The sequence below is a fragment of the Gavia stellata genome, chromosome 5 (assembly GCF_030936135.1).
Source record: "Gavia stellata isolate bGavSte3 chromosome 5, bGavSte3.hap2, whole genome shotgun sequence".
NCBI lineage: Eukaryota > Metazoa > Chordata > Aves > Gaviiformes > Gaviidae > Gavia > Gavia stellata.
In genome coordinates, this window is record NC_082598.1 from 17,162,267 (window position 1) to 17,182,095 (window position 19,829).

The following is a 19,829-nucleotide window of genomic DNA, read 5'->3' on the forward strand; positions in this document are numbered from 1 at the left end:
ATCACATCAGTGATGCCTCTGGTTTCTGTTAGCCCTGAAATTATTGCGCAAAATTTAGTTGCAGCAAAGTTGATAATAATAAAAAAAATTCATTAACTTCCAGGGATTATTGCACTCTCTAATCCTGTACCAAAGCAGTGACTTGGAACTGTTTGATTAACATGCTGGTGCCCTATCAGCACGGCCGTGTTTCAGAGAGATTAGGAAAAGAAATAGGGAGAAAAAGCATCAGAGAAGTAACTGAAGTGAAATACAGCATTTGCTGTGTCTCCACCATATCAAGCACAGCATTGCACATCTATTTCTGGGTAAATATGGCTTTCCTGAAGACTCTGCTGCAGGTAACAAACCAGCTGGTTATCTTTTCTATCACATTTACAGGAGAACTCCATCATCAGCAATTTAGTTGATGATTGGCAAGATTTTGCCTTCAGCAAAATCCATCAGCTAAGTACCAGTGCATCAATGTAAGCATGACACTATATAGAGAAGTACATAAATAATAAAGATCTATATATTCACTGAGGCATGGAGACTGTTTAATAGAAAGAGAAAACGAACCAGCATGTTCCTCAGAAATGTGAGTCCACAGGCAGATTACTCTGACGTTGAAAAAATGGGTTTTTTTAAAGAGGGAAAAAAGTAGTGTGGCTGTATTTGCAGCAGTGTATACCACAGAATATTTACACTGAAGATTAGGTTAATTGATGCCATTTGATGATCTAACAAAGTACTTAGGGAAAAGAAGCTGGAGGGAGAATAAGAGTAAACAGAAGTTGAAGAGATTTCTTCAGTGCATGGGAAGTACATCTCAATCCTTTTGGTTCTCATTATGATTGATTCCTGACTGCAAGGTGGTTTTGTTCATGGAGAAGACTTTAAAACACGTATCATCGCACCAAAATGTTGCTGTCCATATCCAGGGGAGAGGTGGAAAAAGAGCTGACTGATGTTACCCCTATGTGTCATACACGATCACCTGAGAATTTGGGTGTTTATGAGACCAGCACTTTACCTGCATATTTCTTGATACGTATTTCAGAGATTTTTTTTTTTAGCCATTAGAGAAATATGTGTAAAAAGCGTAACCCTTTTAAAATGAAAAGAAACTGGTTTAAACATGTTGCTTGCAAGCCCTTGTGATGTTTTAGGAAGGTGTAGCATGGCAACGAGTATTAAGGAAACCTAAGGCATCATAAATACTGAAGTGATAAGGGTTTTTTTCTCCTTTTATTGAAATATATTGTAATTCTTCCGAGTTATCACCAGGTGGCAATATCATGACCTTAAAAGTCTCGTTTTTCTGAAGTGGGGAACAGGCATGAGGAAGTGATGTATCCCTGTGCTGCAATCATTCCAGGAAGATTACAGTCCCCAGCAACGTTCAGATTTCCGTCTAACTTCGTCATTTGTGTACAGAGCTATAGCCAGTATTGAAAATAGTAAATGTTAAGCCTCCAGGTTTCCATTTAAATTATATCATTTAACTCTCCTTTTTTTCCTTTTTTTTTTTTAAGAACTTGGGTTGTCAAGAGTTCGTGATGAAGAGCCTTTTTTTGTCTCTCTTACTTGTCCCTGTTCTGTTCATGAACAGCTTCTCAGAAGTGCAGGGAAGGAGATGGAAAGGTGAAGGTACAACGCAAAACCTGGAAAGTATTGTCATTGGGAGATGCTATGACTATATTAGAATTGTGAATCCTGCTGTTGGGTAAGTTTTGCTTGTTTCCGGATCAGTTTTTTATGTTCTGTACAAAATGGTTATTAATCAGAAGCCTGATGTTTTGTTTCTAGCCTTGAAAGTGATCCTGTTGAAGCCAACATGCTTGTAGCTGTCTGGCAACAAAAAATGAACTTTGATGGATGTCTTATTAATAAAAGTAGTGTAATTAAGGCAAGATTTTTAATCCTTCAACTTCTTATTTCACATTTCTCCCCCCATAGTGCCACAGTGTTCTGTAAGGAGAACACTGCACAGAAATGGTGGGGATGGTGGGAAGTACCAAATCTGACAGTGCTCCTGGGAAGACCAGCTTTACTTTGCATGCCTTGTATGTCAGGTCATGTAAGAAGGAAAGCACCACACTTTATAGCTATCCTGTGGTACTGGAAGAGACTGATTACCTCATCCACCTGAAAAATCAAGTAGTAATCAAGTGCTGAAATACGATTACCCATGAGCTTTCATTGTCTGTGTTAATTACACAGAACTGGAGGTAAGTCACACACTTTGCTGAAATGAGCACTTTTTCTGTCTTCCTTACATTGTTTGGGCTTCAGTAAAAAGAGAAAAACTAGGAACAACAGTCTCCTGGAATTCAGTCCTTTATTCTGCCACTGGAATTCTTCCTGATAGTTTGAAGAGGTATTTGCAAGGGGGGCCTGGCTGGGTTCCTGCAGCTTTGACTTGTGGTCTTAAACAGGATTAGATGATTATGTTGCATGGTATCAGCAAATATCACCTCCTTCCCCAACCTCCCATTTTCTGTTCCTGCTGCAAAAGAGGAAGATACAGGACTGGAAATAGGTTCATGGCTTTTAACAAAGGCAAAACAACATGTTTCTTCCTAGTAACATTCGTAACTTACCAGAAGCGTTTTGGTTCAAGTTCCCCATGAAAAGAAAGAATCATCCTAATCCCAATAACATGGTACTAAAATTTCAGCTGAACAATTCAAGTTTGGCAAATTTATAAACATGTCACAGTGGAAGGTGCCTGTAAACATTAACTACACACCTACAATATAATATATAATTTCTACACATCTACAATATAATATATAATGTAAACTATATAATATAAACTATAATATATAATATAAACTATGAAAACTTAAGTCAGTTAACAGTTATGTAGGTTTATGAAGTCTGGTCTTGCAGTAGGCTCTAGATAGGTAGAGTTCCTGTTGGAGTTAACAGATGTCACTTCCTTTATATCTGAAGAGGACATGACTAATAATACGGGATACACTAAAATGAGCATCATAAAGGATTGTTATTATGGAAATGTTAACTTTATCATTAACTGATTTGGGCGTTTCGAAATGTAAATACAATATTCTTGAAAGTATTTCTATATGTCTCATGTTTATGACACTTTTGTGGTCTAATTAATTCCTGTGACATTTTCACAATATAATTCTAAAATTGAAAAGTCTGAACACATTCATCAAAGTATTCTTACTCAGAATAGCATGAAGCCAGGCTGGACATTTGGACTGCTTTCCTAAATTAAGGCCCGAAATGGCATTATAATATGAAATTAATTGTGCATCTCTTCTTTTTATATGGTTTTTTTCTCTTTCCCTTAGGTCTATAAACAAATAGTGTAATCTAAACAAAATGGAAATTTCATATTGCACAGGTGCAAAACAGATATTCTAATTATTTATAAGCCTTCCTTTTAATTGTCTGTTTCTTAATTGTCCCCAGGCTAGCTTGTACAGGGGCATAGCCACCTGGATAGGTTTTGCTTCTGAATTTATGTGTAAATAGAATAATTTTTTAAAAATACTTTGCTAACAGAAAGGAAGCTAGCAAAGCTGCAAAACACTGCAACATAGTTAAATATACAGATGTTTACAGAAACAGAAGAAAACCTTTCCTTTACGTTAAAACAGAACATGCAAAATGGCAGTTAAAAGAGGCATTTTACAAAAAGTTATGGTCATGTACAAGCGAGTGATTTGAATGAAAATCATATTTGAAATTTTCTACTAGGAGTATGCTGTATAACAGAAATGTCCCTGTAGTGCATTTCTCCCATATTTCTTTATTGGTAGTATATAATGGAGGTTTTGAAAACATATTTTTTTAACTGACTAGTATGAAATAAGTCTAACACTACTTATTAGTGTCTATTAAGATTGGAAGTAATTGTCCTGAACTAGTCTTTCCCCACCCTGTAGTTTCAAAAAGTATTTTTGCCAGCTAAGAAATTTTGAGTAACAGAGCAGAATAATCCTTTTAATTTACAAGCTGTTCAAACCTGGATGCAAAGGCATGAAGAAAAAAAATGCAGCAAGTGAATTAACCAGAAAATTACTGCTGGATTCAACTGTCAAGAAAGATGTTAAGAGTTCGTTGATTATAATTTACAAGTACTAGCATGAATAAGTGAGTGCTTACAGTAGACAGCTCTTTAAATCACAGAATCACAGAATCACTACGGTTGGAAAAGACCTGTAAGATCATCAAGTCCAACCTGGGGAAAAAAAAAAAAAAAAAAAAAAAAAAAAAAAAAAAACCACCACACAACAACAACAAGCCACAACCCACCCAAAACCACACAGCACCATGTCCATCAATCTACATCCCACAATGCCACATCCACACGCTCCTTGAATATCTCCAGGGAGGGTGACTCTACCACCTCCCTGGGCAGCCTATTCCAATGTTTCACTACTCTCTCGGTAAAGAACTTTTTCCTAATATCCAGCCTGAACCTCCCCTGGCGCAACTTGAGGCCATTTCCTCTTGTCCTGTCACTCTTCACTTGGGAGAAGAGACCAACACCCACCTCTCTGCAACCCCCTTTCAGGTAGTTGTAGAGAGCGATAAGGTCTCCCCTCAACCTCCTCTTCTCCAGACTGAACAACCCCAGTTCCCTCAGCCGCTCCTCATAAGACTTGTGTTCCAGACCCCTCACCAGCTTTGTCGCCCTTCTCTGGACACGCTCCAGCACCTCAATGTCTTTCTTGTAGTGAGCGGCCCAAAACTGAACACAGTATTTGAGGTGCGGCCTTACCAGAGCCGAGTACAGGGGCATGATCACCTCCCTACTCCTGCTGGCCACACCATTTCTGATACAAGCCAGGATGCCGTTGGCCTTCTTGGCCACCTGGGCACACTGCTGGCTCATATTCAGCCGGCTGTCGATCAACACCCCCAGGTCCTTTTCTGCGGGGGAACTTTCCAGCCACTCATCCCCAAGCCTGTAGCGTTGCCTGGGGTTGTTGTGGCCGAAGTGTAGAACCCGGCACTTGGCCTTATTGAACTTCATCCGGTTGGCCTCAGCCCATCGATCCAGCCTGTCCAGATCCCTCTGCAGAGCCTTCCTACCCTCAAGCAGATCAACACTCCCTCCCAACTTGGTGTCATCTGCAAACTTGCTGAGGGAGCACTCTATCCCCTCATCCAGATCATCAATAAAGACATTAAACAAGACCGGTCCCAAAACTGAGCCCTGGGGGACTCCGCTTGTGACCGGCCGCCAACTGGATTTCACCCCATTCACTACAACTCTCTGGGCTCGGCCATCCAGCCAGTTTTTTACCCAGCAAAGAGTACACCTGTCTAAACCACGGGCCGCCAGCTTCTCCAGGAGAATACTGTGGGGAACAGTGTCAAAGGCTTTGCTGAAGTCCAGGTAGACAACATCAACAGCCTTCCCCTCATCCACTAGGCAGGTCACCTGGTCATAGAAGGAGATCAGGTTGGTCAAGCAGGACCTGCCCTTCATGAACCCGTGCTGGCTTGGCCTGATCCCTTGGGTAACCTGCACGTGTCCCGTGAGCGCCCTCAAGATGAGCCTCTCCATAACCTTCCCCGGCACCGAGGTCAGGCTGACAGGCCTGTAGTTCCCCGGATCCTCCTTCCGACCCTTCTTGTAGATGGGCGTCACATTGGCAATCCTCCAGTCATCCGGGACCTCCCCCGTTGACCAGGACTGTTGATAAATGATGGAGAGTGGCTTGGCAAGCTCCTCCGCCAGCTCCCTCAGCACCCTTGGGTGGATGCCATCAGGCCCCATAGACTTATGAGTCTCCAGGTGGCATAGCAGGTCGTTAACTGTTTCCTCCTGGATCATGGGGAGCCTATTTTGCTCTCCATCCCTGTCATTCAGCTCAGGGAGACGGATACCCTGAGGATACTTTGTGTGGCTGTTAAAGACTGAGGCAAAGAAGGCATTAAGTACCTCAGCCTTTTCCTCATCCTTCGTGACAATGTTCCCCGCCGCATCCAGTAGAGGATGGAGATCCTCCTTGGCTCTCTTTTTGTTGTTAATGTATTTATATAAGCTTTTTTTGTTGTCCCTCACGACCGTGGCCAGGTTGAGCTCTAGCTGGGCTTTCGCCTTCCTAATTCCCTCCCTGCATGACCTAACGAGGTCCTTGTATTCTTCTTCACTTGCCTGCCCCTTTTTCCAGAGGTGGTAAGTTCTCTTTTTTTCCCCGAGCCTCAGCAAAAGCTCCTTGTTCAGCCAGGCCGGCCGTCTTCCCCGCCGGCTCTTCTTACAGCAAGCACATGGGCACTGCCTGCTCCTGCGCCTTCAAGATTTCCTTCTTGAAGAAGGTCCAGCCTTCCTGGGCCCCTTTGCCCTTCAGGACCGTCTCCCAAGGGACCCTCCCGACCAGTGTCCTGAACAGGGCAAAGTCTGCCCTCCGGAAGTCCATGGTAGCGGTATTGCTGACCCCCCTCCTTACTTGGCTAAAAATTGAAAACTCTATCATATCATGGTCGCTAAGCCCAAGACGGCCTCCGACCTTCACTTCTCCCACCAGACCCTCTCTGTTCGTAAACAGCAGGTCAAGCAGGGCACCTTCCCTTGTAGGCTCGCTTACCAGCTGTGTCAGGAAGTTATCTTCCACACACTCGAGGAACCTCCGGGACTGTTTCCTCTTAGCTGTGTTGTACTTCCAGCAGACATCCGGTAAGTTGAAGTCCCCCACAAGAACAAGGGCTTGCGACTGCGAGACTTCTGCCAGTCGCTTGAAGAACACTTCATCAGCTTCTACGCCCTGGTCGGGTGGTCTATAACAGACCCCCAGCAGGATATCCGGCTTGTTGGCCTTCCCCCTCATCCTTGCCCATCACTTTAGCAGTATGAGACATAAGTATATACAATTGTCAGAAGCTAAAGTTTAACAGCTTGAAGTCAGAAATAGGGTGAAAATCCTTTTATCAAGTAAGGCTATTTGAACATCAGAACTACTGATCAAGGGTCATATTGCATCACTGAAGACTTTCACATCAAGATCACGTATTTACTTACGATATACTGAGTTTTTTTGTATAGTTGTTGGAAGCATGACCAGAGATTACCGTATGAGAATCTGTGGTCTGTTTCCTGCATGGGAGTGGCATAGCTCCTCACAAGGAGTCCTTTAACTTTAAAGTATCTGTGACATTCAGCATCACAAAGCAGCTCCTTAAAGAATCTCACGAGGGGAAGCACCAGCAGAAACCCCACTGTCTGTGGATGACGTTAAATGAGCAAAACACTCTAATGGCAAAGCTTGGTTTACTTAACTGTTCAAGCTACATTTTTGCAATTACAGCTGTTTGCGTTAGGAATGCTGTATGCACATAAAATACATTATTCTCTACCGCAGAATGTTCCCAGCCTAGACATTGGCACAGTGTATGTGGGGAAGGTACAGTGGGAAAGTGGTGAAAGTAGCAATTCCCTTTTTAATTACTCCAGGCAGGCTCAGAGCTGTGACAGATGAGATCCTGCAAATCCAGAGCGATAAGACACTTCCATCCCTAGATGGCCTGTTCTGTCCTTCCCTGGGAGATTATTGTGCCCAACGCCGAGCTAGCAGAGGGAACTGTTGAAGTGCACAGCCTAGCATCTTATTTCAGGCCCCCCTACACAAGCAGTTTAAACGTTGAATCCTCACAGTATTCTTGTAGCTACTGCACAGTGACAGACAGTACGTGTCCCACACGGTCAGTGTACTCATTCCAGCAGCGTAAAGCTGCGTAATGCTAGGGCCTGTATACACAGAAGACATCTCTTTGTCAAAACCATTATTTTACCATTGAAACTTTTTAGTCACTCCTCCTGCACTTGAATCTGATATTTTAAGAGTAATTTTACATTCCAGTAGCTTTGCACATTTAGCTACGCTTTAATTGAAATGGCTTTTTGAATCTGGAAAATTTCAAAGCAACCTGTTTTCTTTAGTATTTCTACAATGCTGGGTATCAAGCTCGCTGTGTATACTGTACCTTCTAAGATTTTTGTTGAATTACTATGTATTTCTAATTCCACACTGTAAATCCTAGTATTTTCATTGCTGCTTCTTCCTAATCTGTTGCTATTAGGAGTCAGGAAAAGACAAGATGTATATGCTCTTCCTGGGTTGCAAGTTTTCTACCACCCTCACTTCAGTTTTCTATCTTAACCTTGTGGGGTTTTTAATTTGGGAAGTTGAAGAAGTTGGGAACAAATTAGTTTCTTGCTCTGCTTTGAAAAAATAATTCTGCCATTTGTTTGTTTTAATGATTACAGTGAGAAGAATTGTTCAGACATATGGGGAGCATTTAAAAATGCATTTATTAACAAGGATCCTTGCAGCATTCTACCTAAAGACTATGAATTATTTATCAACCTATCATTGCACACAATTCCACCTAACAAGGTAATCATTATTAATGTCATGTTAACAGTCCTGTGACACCCAGCAGATTTTCCATGACACAGTTCAAAATTGACCAAGAGTCCTTCTGTGGCTGACTCATGATTCATTATTTTTGGCCTGTCTGTAGTTTACAAACTAGGCTCAAGCTTGATGGCATTTTTCAGTGTGTTTTGCTGCATTTATTTCACGCAGTAACTTCTCAGCAACTTCTCTATTTTCATTCTACAAAGATCCCCCATTTTTCCTGCTGTGCCAGGAGCTCTGTTATAGTCCCTGAACTTCCTCTTCCACTTTTCCACAAATTAGGTGCTCTGCCTGCAAAGATTGTGCCTGCTGTCGTCTTTTGTTTCCACTCCTCACAGCCAATTCTCAGGGCAATGACATGTTAAACATTGACATGTTAAACAAGCATAAGCAGAAATGAGATAGGACACAGTTCTATGCTAGAAAACAGTAACTGTTTGATGTGCTGGCAATTGCAGAGAACTGTGAAAGTGCAAAAAAGATGGCTCTTCATGCCATCATATCACATCAGAATGTGTGTTTTGGCCTTCTCTAAAAGGTTGTGCTTTAAAACAGGTTTTTTTTCCAGCACAATTATTCCTTATCTCTAAATGATAAGGAATAACAAATATTTGTGTCAACATAGCTTAATTCATGAAAGAGTTTTGCAAACACAGTAGTAACAGCTAGACATATGATTTTTTCATACTGTAAGCCAACATAGCAGTATGAGAGAATTCTGGTAAGATATATCTCATTTATAAATATCTGTTTTCCCTTTTTTTTCCCCTTTTCCTAAATCTGTCTGCTGAGGAAGGCAAAGCTAGGCCTAACTGTATTTAATATAGGTCTATATCCATTCCCAGCGTGGTATGAATGCCCCTCAAGCCTCTAGCGATCATAATTTACACCACTGTAAGAACAAACTTTGTTCCTCTAAAGAGATAGCTAACATTTCTGGTTATTAGCTTCATTTTGAAAGAAATATCAAAACATGTTTTAAACTGTTTTTAACACCCCATAGTCTCATTGTCCACACCCAAGTGATGGTTCATTTCTTCTCTTTTTTTTTTATATAGTCTCTCTTCTGGGAAAATAATCAGCTGCTAGTCAATAGCTTTGCTGGCAGAGGCCGTCGCTACATGTCTCTGGGTGATACTCTGTTTGGCTTCTTTGGAGATTTTCTAAACTGGTGTGGGCAGGCAAACAGCACTGGTAAGACAATGAGTGCTATGTTAAACATCTGTCTGTAAAACCATAATGGAGACTGACTGCTGTGTTCTGGAGGAGCTAGTTTTGCTCTTACCCCAAGAAAAATCCGACATAGCTCCACTGTCTCATTCTCTCCTGTTTTGTGTGAATATTTAACACTGCAATCAGGGGAGCACACAGTGGAATCTAAACAGTGCTGCACAGGAGCTAAACCTCCTTCTCAGTCCTCTGGACGTGGAACGCTCTGCATCCCAGGTATAGAGTTAGAGCCGTTTCAGCCAAATTATTGAGTCCACAGAATGTCGCTGTTTGTGTGAACTGCAAAGGGTGGAAAATGATAGAAAAAAGTACAACTGTCAGCTTTCAGTGTTATGTCAGACCATCTTGTATGTTCAGTGAGTAATGCAGGAATAGATCTAATTGCTTTCTAAGGTCACTTTTTACGGTCATTATCGTCTCTCTAATAGCACAAATCACATGCCTTCCTACAGGACTGGACTATGAATCCTGCCCTACCACAGAGGAATGTGAAAACAATGCGGTGGAATCTTTCTGGAGGATGGCCTCAATCACTGTAAATAGTGCATTAGTGCTGACTTCATACATTAGTGAGTGTGTCTTGGGTGGGTCAGGGAAACATCAACGGATCAAAACAGATTTAAGTCTGTAACTGTGCTAGATTATTTCCTATGATACAAATACGCTTTTTAGACTGGGTACAGTGTTTTAGAAAGGGGAATCTAACTTTCACCTTAGCTAGATAATGTGTTAAAATTCTGTGCTAGCTTTGTTAATATATATTAAGCATATACTAAGCAGAATAAACACACTAGTTTTCTACTGAATACAGGTCCTAAGTGACATTTGACTGCCTTTATTCACAGATCAAATCCAACACAGAGGGCTTTCTTCCTATGCTGAAGAAACTATAGGTTTGAGAAAATAGTTTGAGAAGATGCATTGAATTCTTGTCCTCTCTACTGCAGTGACCTGCTAGGGTGCTAGTTTGTTATTATTTTCACAATCCTGATACTCTTCTTGGTAAAATTCTTTCCTTGGTTATTGTTGCTTGCAATACAATACCAAGTCATATGACAAATCTGTAAGATGAGTTCTGAAAAAAATTGTTATATATTGCAGTATGCACGGCACAGTTCTGGGGTGATACATGTCTTGTTGAATGGTTCTGCGGTTGGAGGAGCTTATCCAGACCCAGGGTAAGAAAACTGACTGATTTATGTGAACAAGGTCTGATGCCTGCAAAAAAAGGGTCAACCAGTTGTTTGGGTCTCCTGCTGCACAAAGCATGGGAAGTGTAGCTGAAAGAGCCTGTTGCAGCAAAGTCTGCTGAGTTGGGGGACAAATGTTAATTGTCTGCAGCTGTAGGAATTAACATGAAATGGATGAAAATAATCCTTTTGACTCCTGCATTTTACAAACTGATGTGACAAGCAGGATAAATGCTCTTTGAAAGCAGCCTTTAAGTCAGCCAACATACTGTGGCAGGGAGTGTAGCCTCTGTCAGGCCTAGGAGCAAACTTGGTAAGTTCTATAGCAAAAGTCCTTGGTCCTGCTATTTCTCCATGACTAAGAGCGGAGGTAGTTTGAGATCCATTATGGTTTAAGAAAGCAAAAAAGCTCATTGAGAAGGATAATAGCAAGGATTAGCTCCCTTTTCTCCTTATTCCCTCATATATTAAGGACAGATGTATTTTCCTTGATTTACAAGTGTACCACTATGCAGAAGTTCATCTAAGCTTGTATTTAAGATTTATTGTAAAAATACACCCTTAAGAACTTACCCTGTTTATATCTTATCTTAACTTATCCTGTGTATATAACACAGTTTATCCTGTGGTAGAATTTGTACACTTAAATCATCATTAAGTTACCTGTTATCATTTCAGTTAACATTTATTTCTCACATCACTGCAAAATAACTTTGCTTATTCACACAGTTTGAATGTAGTTGGCAGACTTCTTTAACAATATTAGTCCGTTCAAGAATTGGTTTCCTCCACAGTTTCTGACTCCTCTAGTTAAAGATTTCTTTATATTTTGGAGGAAGCTGTATTTTTGCTGGCCATAACGTATGCATGAATGAGGAAATTAGTTAAAAATAACTGGAATCTTTATTTTTTGTTATATTTTCACTATGTGTTTAAGACTGGCATGGACACCTTAGACAGACCAGCAAACCTACTGTTGCTGCTACTGGTCTCTAGTTAGCCACCACCATATGAGACTTGGCCAGAGAGGGCAACTGTTGGTATCTGCCTCCTCACGTTCCACTTCTCCAGAAGTTTAAATTAACTCGCTAACCTCACGAACGTGTCTCGGCTTGCTGCCAACAGACACTGACAACCACCACGCGTCTTGTGCTTCCAGACCAGAGCACCAGTAGTTTGCCTGCAGGCAGCGGGAGGACAGAGCAGTGGTCACGTTGCCACTGCTGGTCTCATCCAGGAGGTGACAACTAACAGTCCCTTCAAGTCTGGGGGCTCTCAGAATATTTAAAGTGGCTAAGAGACACTTCAGCCCAGATGTAGGCATTTAAGAAGACCCATGATAGGCAAATCAGAGCACACACCTAGGTTCAGGCTTGGACCAAACACGCAGTGCAGACACAGCCCTTACAAGCTTTCTGAGGAAAAAAAAAAAAAAAATAGCAATTAAAAGGTTGGAAATCATTACAGTACATCTTGCTGGAAGGGTTAGAAATCTATGGCTTTGAAATGCCTGCATCTCACAAAAAATTCAATTTACAGACGTTAAAATAATTCTTTGGATTTGGCATCTTCCATTTAATGTAAGAAGATTTGGTTGCCATTTTATTGTCTTGTTTTAATTGTCAATTAAATACCTATTGAAGTCAATTTACACAAGGCAGTAAAGTGGAAGATTATTCCAAGGCCAGGGATGGACATGACTAGAAGATTCTCCTTTATGATCTTACGAATCCTAGACAAATACTTCATGTTATTGTTGCTGTGATTTTGTACCTGAAAATGTACTTGTCTTGTGGCTGTTGTTGTTTTTTTATTTAACGCAAAACTGTATTGTGTCTAAAAGCAATAACTACAAGAATAAGCTTTTTCTTTTTTTTACTAAGTATTAAATGCCTTTTGTTTTTGCATTTGTTGAAGTTCACTTCATTCTGATTCACCTCTAAGTTGTAACCTTTTTTCAGCTGAGCCCCTCTAAGATGAAGAATATGAGAACAAAACCTCTGATTAAATGCCTCTGACCTTTGAGGACATTCAGAATGTCAATCAGATTTTTTCTACTTTGTGTTGAGTCTGATTGTAATCAGAAGATATAAATGTAAAGTAAGCCCATATCCTACAGGAGGATCAGAGCTTTGATTACTACAAAGAGAAAAAAGAAAGATTTATTTTCCTATTCTTTTTAGTTCTAAAGCTTTGTTTCTTGAATCAGTTTTTTTGCAGATTATGAAATACCTAATCTCCAGAAAGACAAAATCTCACAAATTGTCATCTGGGTCGTGGATGATATTGAAGGACCAGATATGTAAGTTACATCTTAAAAAAAAAATTAATTTCTCCTTTTTGAACCTGTCTTTAAAACGTCACCTTAGTTTTCTATTTGGTTATATTTGTACAGCAATTAAAATAAAAATATTTTAGATGCTTTCACTAGCACATAAGGCACACTCTGCCATTCCCAAAGAGTATATAAGTGCCAGAATTAGAAAAAATAAAAATGAATTCTAATATTAGGTCTGGAGTCCACTCATTAGTTTAGAGATATGCATGTGTGGACCTCAGACCTTGAGTTGAAGATACATCACAAACAGTTTTACTAAGAAAAGGGTCAGTCTGAATTTCAGATTAAATGTTCACATAAAATATTTCTTTCACCTTGCCAAATGCATCCTTTTAATTTTCACCTATCTTAACTGTTTGGAAATTAGTAGAAGGAGGGAAATGCCACCAGGGGGCTCATCTTCTCTCAATACTTAAAATCAATCTAACAACAAAAAGTAGGCTTTAACAGGTCTAATTCTGCTGTTAATTACATTTAGAACAAACAAAAACCAGATCAGTCCAAACAGAATAGCCTGTTGGTAAATAGTCAAAGACCAAGTGAGGATTTTCAACAGAAACACAGTAGAAAATGGACTTTGATGTTAATAAAATAATCGGGCCTGGTTTGGGACTGATTAAAGGAAGAATTAATTCATTACAGCTTTTGTGGGGACCCATACAAATGTACATAGATGAATCAAGGGTGGAAGAGCAGAGGAAGTCAATTTTACCCCAACCATCTGCAGGGTCCCTGCAATTTAATATAACATATGGTGGCACTTCATCAGTCTTAAAACTGCCCTGGCTGAAGAGGGCCAGAGAAACAGACTCAGATGTCACCGTATCCACCACTGGTGGCTGAATGCCTGGTGTCATCTGCATTCTTAGGAGCGTGAGGCTTCTGTTCTTGCTACTCAACCTTTTTTAGTTATATCCATTAATTTTTTGTCATTTCTCTTTCACATCCCATCTCTTCTCTTTCCTATCTCCTTTTGCTTCTCTTTCATCAAATTTTGGCATGGCCAGCCCAAACCACGTATTTTGCCATAGTGCTGTGGAGTCTACAAGAGAAGCATGGTTCAGATTAGCATTTCTCAGCTTTTCTCTTTAAATCAAAGAATCATACCCTTCTGGAAAAAAAAATACATAGCTCATCTTTGCAGAAGTTGCCCTTATTACAAAGAAAAATTGAGACAAGCACTGAATGTTGATTTATCTTTGCATTTGTGCTTGTCTGGATGCATGGGAATATTTGCGTATTAATTGCTTTTTACAATTATTTTGTTCATCCCCATATGGTTTCTTTAGAGTCATGAGTATTTACTGACCAATGGGTAAGTAACACTGACCTTAATACCTGACACTGGTGCAAGCTTTAGAGGTCTCAGTAGGTTCTGTACTATGTCAAGCTTGCTTTTCCTAATTGAACCACAAAATAAAAATCAGTGCTAGATACAGAAGCTGCATTTAGGATTGTTTCTGGGTTTTTTTTGTTCTCCCTGTGTTTTTCTATTGTTCTGTATTAAAGACAGGACAAGCTTCTAACAAGAAGAATAATTCTAATATATTATAACCAACTTATTCTGTAAAGGCAGCTATCATCAACTTTAGCACCATCTAAATAGCTGCCAAAGAATATTACAAATGAAACTCTTATTTATTATTTTACAAAATTATTTAGCTCTTTTCCTGTTTGTCTAATGAAATATTAAACGTGGGAATATTGGTTAATAGAATCTGCAAACGCTACACAGGCTGAAGCCAATCTTCCAGTCTCTGTAAACAGAGTATAAAATATTAAACAACTGTAAGCAAATGAAACATTATAAATAGCAATGTACACCAGTTTTCTGTAGGCGTTAAGGAATATGGAAGAGGCAAAATAATGGGGATTTACTTCATTAATTCCATCAAGTTCACTGAAAGGAAATTAGATGATAGAAGACTTGCAATAATATTAAAATCCTTTCTCACAGAGATTCCTGTGGAACTCATACTGTAAAGATACTAGAAAACAGGCTGAAAACCCTTGGTTATGATGTCACCTGCACTGACAATTACAAGTAAGTCAAAGTCCTTCATAAATACAGTGTGTTTGCAGAAACACCTCATCTATTTTAAATCTCACATTTTTCAGACTTAGCATTTTTCAGCCGTGCTTTGAGCAAAACACTACACTTTATTGTATAATTGTATAATTAAGTAGAACATTGTATTTACCCCATGTCAGACACAGAAGATGGCCTCATCTATTCCACTTCACTGTAAAATCTTTATTTGGATTGAAAATCTAAACAACAATGAAAAACACTGTTGAATGTGTGCAGAATTGCTAGTTATTCACAGTAGTATCCACAGCTCTGGTTATTTAAGATAAATATAATTTAAGGGAAATTTTAGACATTATAATACTGTTGAGTTTGTTTCATTTCTTCATTTGTTTTCCTCAGTTTTCTGCCTTAAAGATGCTAAATAAAATTATATCTTCACAGGTCTGTAATGTTCTTACTCTGCCTGGATTATCCTGATGATTCTAAGTGTACCCTTTCATCGTAAGTAAAAGAAGTTCAATCCATCCTCAGTGTCATTACAACCAAATAAATAATGCAAAGGTCAACAGTTCAACAGATTCCACCTCTGTCATCTATTATATATCACCCATATGCAATATGCAGTATTCTTGAATTTATGACTTACTGTGTATTGAGTAAGCAGTTTCTATCTACAAATTGTGCACAATTTTTTGTGAGCACCTGGTATTCAAAATTAGATGTTAATCCTTTTTCATCAATCACACAATCACACTGATGGTATGAATGAAGTTTGTCAATATCAGTGTTCTGATGCAAAATCTATTACAAATTTGAAATTGTTTTCATTAATACTCTTCCTTGATAATGAAATTGTAGGTCGAATGACAAGAGATCTAAAAAACATTTCTCCAGCTACTGGAACTTCCAGTTCCAAATTTTGAGGATGTTTTTTTTTAATCTTCCATTTTGTGTGCAAACCCAATTTCTATATTTTAATGTATTTAACTCGGGCCAGTAGGTTATCTGCAGAGAATGCAGATTACATCCAAGATACAACTTTGTTAATTAGCAAGCATCACTCCCAAAACAAGTTTTAATAGTTTCCCTTTCTATCCATATTTTTCTTTATTGTGTAAAGAGGATTAAATGAATTTATGATGTATTTCAATGAATTTACAGTAAAGATGACTGTTTTCAATTGTGTTTAAGTTTCTTAATCTATATACTGTTGCATGTATAGGTACACATGAGATACTTGAACACCTGAATATGAAAACCGCCTCACAGTTTGGAAAGTTGCAGGATACATAGATGCATAAAAGTTGTTCTTTAGTTATATTACTTTTATGCATAATCCATACATTTGGCTACATCCTATCTCCTACTGTCCTTTCTGCCCTAATTCAAGCACCTGCAAATGTTTCGTATGTTAATACCCATGTAATATTGCAATGATAACTTCTGCTATGTAAAACCTGATTTGCTGTCCCTGGTTATGGCAGCAGAGAGGTGCGACTCCCGCTTGCCTGCCTCTGGTTGTGTGGCAGTAGTGCTTTAACAAGTACAGAAAAGGAGGTGTACATCACTTTATGTAATATATGTTCAGTTTTTAATACACCCTTACAGAGAAAGTGAGTATTCTCTGTTCCTGCTGATCACTGAAAGCTTGTACTCATCTTGTCATGTGGCAACATTTATTCTTATATCCATCACCAACCTATAAATGTGTGAAGAAAACAGTGGCATTTTAGATATCACTGATACCTCCAGACTCCTTCTAGGTAGTAGTAGATCATAGAACAGGCTCCCAGGCCTGTTAAGGCATTTGTTTGTTACTAGATATCTCTTGCATGGTGGATTGTTCTGCCAGTGAATGGTAGGGCTTTTCTTCATGTGTCGAAGGAAAATACAGTTGTCCCATGCGAAATCACAGCTGTGAACGTGGTGACAATATTAACAAACTGGAGGAAAAAGCACTTTACAGGAGTTTAAAAAATATAGTATTGTGAAGTCTCAATGGAAAATTTGTCTCTTCTCCCAGGTTTTAAACTATTTCCCTCAAAGTTTTGTGATGTGGATACATTCCTCAGCTGAGGAAACCTGAATGAAAAGGCTTTTGGAAACCATTAATGTCTTTTTCTTTCACCTAAGGGATGAGCATACCAGTTCTCCAGTATTACCACATAGTGCTTGCAGCATGTAAGCAGGAGAGCAGCCACCCCTTCCTTTCCATCCGTGTCGGTACTTAACAGAATCACTAGTGTATTCTAAGCACCAGTCTCATACTCTCCTGGGGTAACTACTAAGCAACTCAGCTGTTACCATCCTCCTTAGGAAAAGTTTCCTTATGTCTTTCCTTCTTGAGCCTTCTATTCCCTCCTGTATGCATGGGGATGTAATAGCCTTGATTCACTTTATATCTATGCTATCCCTAATCAAGATGGAGCTTCCCAATCTGAATGCTAATTATCACTGCCTCTCCCTGAAATTTAAGTAGCTACAATACTTCAATCCAATGAATACTTACATTTTTCACCAAATCACTTACTTCTCTGCAATAAATAACATCTCCATTGAAATTAGCTACCCTTTCAGAAAGAGCCTTAAGCAGATGTATTTAAATTATTTGATGATTATCTTCTAGATCTGTTTTCTCTGTGGATGGATCCCTGATCTCTGATGGTCCATTAACTGACATGGGAACAGTTTGGTCAGTAGTGGTATTGCTATTAAGAGTGTGTATCTTTAAGAAAAGGCTTCCTTTGCATAGTGTGTGCTCAGTGTACACATGTTCCATTTTCATACTTCCATAATAAATAGTGAGACTAGGAATGCAGGCTCCATTGCATCCCATTTCACAATGGCTGTTTGCTGTTACAAGACTGATAGCTGGCTTCTCAGCCTCCAGAGAATAACGTCCCAAGCCCGAAAATATCAGAGTTGTGCATGCGACTTTCTTGTCACAACTCCTGTTACATCGGCAGAGTAGGGGTGTGTCAGGGTAGCAGAGGGATGACCTAGAAGGTGCTGTAATTTACTTGGGGCTTCTTGGGTAGTGATAGTGCCCCTTAACTCCTCTCCAGACTTGAACTGTGTTCCTGCTGAGTCAAAATTTAGACTTTGGCTTGTTAAGTTGACACTCTGATGTTTGAGGAAAACTTGTAAGTAAAAAAGTACCCACTAGATGGCATAGATGGCTTACAAACATAAGCAGAAAGGAAGCCAGATGCAACCCATTAGTAGTGGTATTTATTACTTGCATTATTGCAATGTCGGGGAGACTTCGAAATGGATCTGGATACAAGTGCTGTAAAACTGTAGACCTCTAGGACCACTGCTGTCTAGAAGAGATCTATACAATCTCAAGTGTAAGGCCAGAGACTTTACAATGTCTCTGGATGTGGAGAGACAAGGAGGCTCAGGTATTAAGGTAGAAAGTTGTGTTCCTGGGGTTTTGCACACAGATATCCTGTTTATAAAATCATGACAGCCAAAGGGAATCTGGTGGCGAGCTGTTATAGAGAAACTTCTAGCTTAGCACTTGAGTGCAAATTTCATCCTTGGCAACAAACCCCTGATATTTAAAAGAATCCTAACTCAGCTCTGTTCTGTGAACATCCTGTTTGTTTTCTTTTCTTTAGATCTGCACCAGCAGCACAAAGAGGACCTATATCTTCAGACAGAGGAGGCAACTGGAACAAGCTCATGTTTGTTTCTTTTGTAGGCTTTTTGTTCAGATTTGCTTTAGCGTACTAAGTTAATCAACTGAATCCATATCCTTTGTTTGCCTTAACTGGCTAAAAATTTGGCTTTAAATAATTTCTAACTGCAATTTCACCCTAGTTCTGGGATTGGCAAACCTGCGTGTTAAAACCCTGCGTACTTCTATCTAGATACCAACTACTTTTAGTAAAAAAAATATTCTACTGCTGCTAGAAAGCCTCATCCTTCATTTCCTTTTGTTGAATAGAAGAAATCCATTGCTATTTCCTCTTATCTTTATTCTGCAGAATTAAACTGAGAATATTACTTGTTCACGTATTTCAGAAAGAAAAGTGAAACTATGCCTGTCATACATCTCCCACACAGCTTACTTGTTCATAAAAACAATCCTAGCATTTGGCCTTGGAAACTTAAGTGTCTGATTATCGTGTTTTGGGAGGGGGAAATACTAATTCAGATGGGAGAGAGCTTAGGTTGCTCACTTGGTACAAGAGACAATAGTTGAGACAGTGGAAAAAATAAACTCATTTTCATAAGTGCTCCAGTACTTGGGCCAAACTTACCTGAAACTATCGTACAGCGAGATTCTGGCTTGCATACTTGCATACGGTATTTTACCACACAATATTGATTGCTTCGTCATCCGCGGAGCTGTTCCTCAGCTGGCTGTTTCCTGGCCACTGGATAGGCCAATAGTCGGGAATACCAGGTCTAGAAAGTTCCACAGGTTTTCCACCATAATATGATGGTTGATCACCATGATGTGATTTACGGCATATAAAATTCAGATGATAATCTGCCAAGTCAGACATCTGCCTCCTTGCAGTGAACTCAGCACGCTTGAGGATATATTGAGGAGAGAGCAGATACCATCTTGAAGGTCTCTTGAGTTACTTCTCTCAATTATCTAAGTGTTCCAGCTAGATGCTCCTCTAAACCACCAA

General features: G+C 39.5%; 1 protein-coding gene across 1 annotated transcript; it reads left to right on the forward strand.

Moving 5' to 3' along the window:
* Nucleotides 1–1,401: 1,401 nt before the first annotated feature.
* BST1 (bone marrow stromal cell antigen 1) lies at nt 1,402–19,420 on the forward strand. Its single transcript, XM_059817935.1, has 9 exons — nt 1,402–1,708; nt 8,237–8,366; nt 9,449–9,584; nt 10,073–10,155; nt 10,722–10,798; nt 13,020–13,112; nt 15,106–15,192; nt 15,622–15,681; nt 18,804–19,420. The coding sequence occupies exons 1-9, from the start codon at nt 1,542–1,544 to the stop codon at nt 18,916–18,918; spliced, it is 948 nt and encodes a 315-aa protein (XP_059673918.1). The 5' UTR covers nt 1,402–1,541; the 3' UTR covers nt 18,919–19,420.
* Nucleotides 19,421–19,829: the final 409 nt, after the last annotated feature.